Source organism: Sciurus carolinensis, chromosome 8 (assembly GCF_902686445.1).
Source record: "Sciurus carolinensis chromosome 8, mSciCar1.2, whole genome shotgun sequence".
In the NCBI taxonomy this organism is placed as follows: Eukaryota; Metazoa; Chordata; class Mammalia; order Rodentia; family Sciuridae; genus Sciurus; species Sciurus carolinensis.
This window is the reverse complement of record NC_062220.1, coordinates 117,347,233-117,351,139: the sequence shown is the minus strand read 5'-3', so window position 1 is coordinate 117,351,139 and position 3,907 is coordinate 117,347,233. Positions and strand designations below refer to the sequence as shown.

The 3,907-nt window shown below is 41.4% G+C and overlaps 1 gene segment (V, D, J or C); it reads right to left on the bottom strand.

The window, feature by feature from the left end:
• Positions 1 to 465: 465 nt before the first annotated feature.
• Positions 466 to 959, bottom strand: LOC124991443 (immunoglobulin lambda variable 8-61-like). The segment is given in 2 exon segments: positions 466 to 785; positions 885 to 959. Coding segments are annotated over 2 exon segments (366 nt in total).
• Positions 960 to 3,907: the final 2,948 nt, after the last annotated feature.

Below are 3,907 nucleotides of genomic sequence, written 5' to 3'. Positions count from 1 at the left end.
GTGTAGAATTATATTGGTTGTGTATTCATATATGTACATAGGAAAGTATGTCCAAGTCATTCTACTATCTTTCCTATTCTCATTTCCACTCCCTTCCTTTCATTGCACCTTGTCTAATCAAAAGTACTTCTACTCTTCCCTATCACCCTGTCCTTATCATGAGGTAGCATCTCTATATCAGAGAGAATATTCAGCCTTGGTTTTTGGGATTGAGTTGTTTCACTTAGCTGGATGGTCTCCAGTTCCATCCATTTGGCAAATGGAATAATTTCATTTCTCTTTATGGTAAATAGTATTCCATTGTGTGAGACTAATGGCATGAACCACTGGTAGGACAAGGAGCCATGCAGCAGCATCTTCCCATGGAAGTGCTGAACATTTTCTCCCTGTCAGTCTCTCTCCCCCCTGTAAAGCATGAGACATTCTGAGAACATGAAGTGGTTTTGGTTGTACTTCCCCATGGGTTTAGATCACTGTGTGAATTCCACCACCCATATAGAGTGCACAGTAATAATCAGCTTCATCATCAGTCTGAGTCCCTGTGATGGTGAGGGCAGCTTTGTTTCCAAGGATGGAACCAGAGAATCGAGCAGGGACCCCAGAGGGACGGGAGTTTGTGTTGTAGATGAGTGTGTGGGGAGCACGTCCTGGTGTCTGCTGGTACCAGCCGGGGTAGTGACCTGTAGAGACTGACCCGGAGCTAAGCCCACAGGTGAGAGTCACAGTCCCACCTGGAGACACAGAGAGTGAGGGCTCCTGGATCACCGTGGTCTGAGAATCCACCACTAAAACCAATAAGAGAGACAGTTACTGTTATGAAGCAAAGGTCCCTCAGACACTTCTGTTATGTAGGCACCCCAGGGATGAAGTTCCCTTCCCCTGACCTGAACCATAAGAGAGGAGCACCAGGAGAGCCATCATCTGGGCCATTGTGGGATCCTGACAAGCACTTGGTGTCCTCATACTCCTTACTTTGAATTTGATGTCCTCGGGGCATTTTAATGCCTCTTCAGGCCCAGAGGGAGGTTTTTCATGCAAATCAAACTTCCTTTCTCTTCCTGCCCCAATGTTCATCCTGATGTCCCTGGAGGAGATGATGAAAGAAGCAGATGCTGTGCACTCACATAGACCAGCGACTACAGCGGGGACAGAGACACATGAGTTGTAGTTGATGTCTTTCACGAGATCAGCTTCATCACACTGCTTCATCTCAGGTATAAATGTAATCTCTTGAAAGGCAGAGATGGAATCAAAAAAAGGTGAATTCTCCATGTCTACCTAGTTTATCTATTTTAATACAAACCCAGCCCTTCCTAGTGAACATTTCTTTCCTGTCCAGTAAATGATTGTTGTTCCCCCTTGAGTTAACAGTCAGACACTTCTTCCTTGGCATGGATCCCATTTTGACACTGCAGAGTTGGGTTTGTGGGGAACTGCCTGACCACTTGCAGAGACAGAGGTCTCCCACTGACTGAGTCCAGAAAACTGTCTCATGCAGCCTCAGTGGAACCCAGGGTTGAGATCGCAGACACAAACAGCAGCACCACAAGGCTTGGGATGCCACCTGCCTCCACTCTAAGAAGTCATCAACTCTATGGCTTTAGCACAAGTGAACTGCAGAATTTGAGAGAAAGTATGATATTCTTCTCACTATAAAAAATGAGAAAAAACAGAAACCATGTTCATCATAATTGAAAATAAAATTAAGAATGATTGATGTGATCCTACAATATGTACAGTCAGAAAAATGAGAAATTATACTCCATTAATGTATGATTTCTCAGAACTTATAAATGCATTCTACTAATTCTACTACAGCAAATACACATTTTTTTAAAAATGAGAATAGTTCCGATCAAATTAGTGTGAATATCTCCACCCTTCTAAGACATGCAGATTTGAAGATGATTACAAATGCTAGATGAGGATATTGGAAAGCTCAGAAATGAAACTCCTCCAATTCTTTGTGAAATAATAATTTCTTTTTAAAAATGGTTTTCATAAATCCAAATTAAAATACAACTTGTAAATTGGTCATAATTATTTAATAAATTTAATAAAAAATAAATTTAATAAATTTTCAATATTAGTGTTTTGTTACAAATAATTATTTTTTTATGTTTTAAGAGATCTACACACATTAGAAATAAAGATTCATTTTAAAATAAGTTACGGTCAGTAGTCAAAAGTATCTGATAGAATGTTTGTACATAGATTTGATTATGTGTGTGTGTTTGTGATACATTGATAAAGAGGATGATCTGAAATTTAAGTGAGAAAGAAATAAAAGTACCATTTCAATACATAAGTACCTTAATAATCTGTTTGTATCATTTACATTAAAACTCACTGAAAAAAATGACAAATTATTCAGATGCAATATAAAAACAGGAAAACAATGGGTTAAACTATTTACCACCTATTTAAATATAGATGAATTAGGAAAACTTAGTGACCAGCAAGTAATCCTAACCTCTGCAGTGATCCCTGTGCTACCTCTGACATTGTCTCAGACATTCTCAAGTTAACATGAATCAACAGTTTTTCTCCTGGGATGTCCACTTGGCAATAAAGAGTGACAGGAAAATAAGGAATAGGAAACCTGGGAATAGAGAAAACCCTGGGGTAGCTAGAGCTCATGTCAGAGAAACAAAAGCAGCTCCCTTGTGGATGGAGGTGATATGCCTTGATTCAGGTAAAAGTTTAATATGGGCTGTGCATTTTGTCCCTGAAGGATCTTACTGATAAAAACTGCATAATGTGGGAATCCATATTGATTAGTCCCATTGAAGTGGGTCCTGTGATTCCATCTTTCTCCCCTACAGTGACTCTAGTCCCACTGCTGAAAACTTAGAGGCTATCTCCCTGATTGTGACATCTGACATTGTCGCAAAACTCTTATACCTGACTGTCAGGGGCGGGCTCTGAGGGCCCCAGAGCCGCACCGTGGCCTGATCTCTAAGATGGTGCCTGCCAGCTTGCCAGACATAGCTGCACTCATAAACAAGTTTTAGGAAGTAACTCTGGTTGGCTGTTGTATATGAGGCGATCCTGGTATCTGCCTGGAGACTGTTCCTTGATAGGCTGACTTTCCTGGTAGTCTACTCTCTGATAGGCTGATGTTCTCAATATAAGTCTGAGACTTGTGGAATAAAGTCCCTTTTTGGTTCCTGTGATCAAGAAAAGCGTACGAGTTGTGATTGCCCACTGCCTGTGGGCGGTGGGCGATCATAAGTGGTGCCGAAACCCGGGACCTTGAGTTATAAAGAAGAAACTGATCAGGTAAATACAGGGAAAGTAAAGTACAGTCTGGCCAGGTTAAAGTTCGCTGGATAAGCGACGAGTTAAAGTTCGCAGGGTAAGCGACGAGTTAAAGTTCACAGGGTAAGCAACGAGTTCAAGTTCGCAGGATAAGCGACGGAGTTAAAGTTCACGGGAAGCGACTAGTTAAAGTTCGCGGGAAGCGACAGAGTTAAAGTTCGCTGGAAGCAACGGAGTTAAAGTTCGTGGGAAAAGTGACGAGTTAAAGTTCGCAGGAAAGGCGACAAGTTAAAGTTCACGGGTAAAGTTCACAGGAAAAGCAACCAGTTAAAGTTCGCAGGAAAAGCGACAAGTTAAAGTTCACAGGTAAGCGACGATGATGGGAAGTGACGAGTTAAAGTTCGGGGGATAAGCGAGGGAGATTGAGTGTTTGTAAGTGCTTTCTCTTTTGTTTTGCTAGTTAAAGTGCTTTGCATTCTGTTAGTTTAATAGAGAAAAATGGGCACTGAAATGTCACGAATGCGCATGGAAGGTCCCTTAAAGGATTTGCTCCGGGCCAATGGAATTCCTCTTGAAACTAAAACATCCCGAACCAAATGCAGAGAGGCCATAAAACAAGGGGAAGAGGTTTTGGAGAAAATAAAAG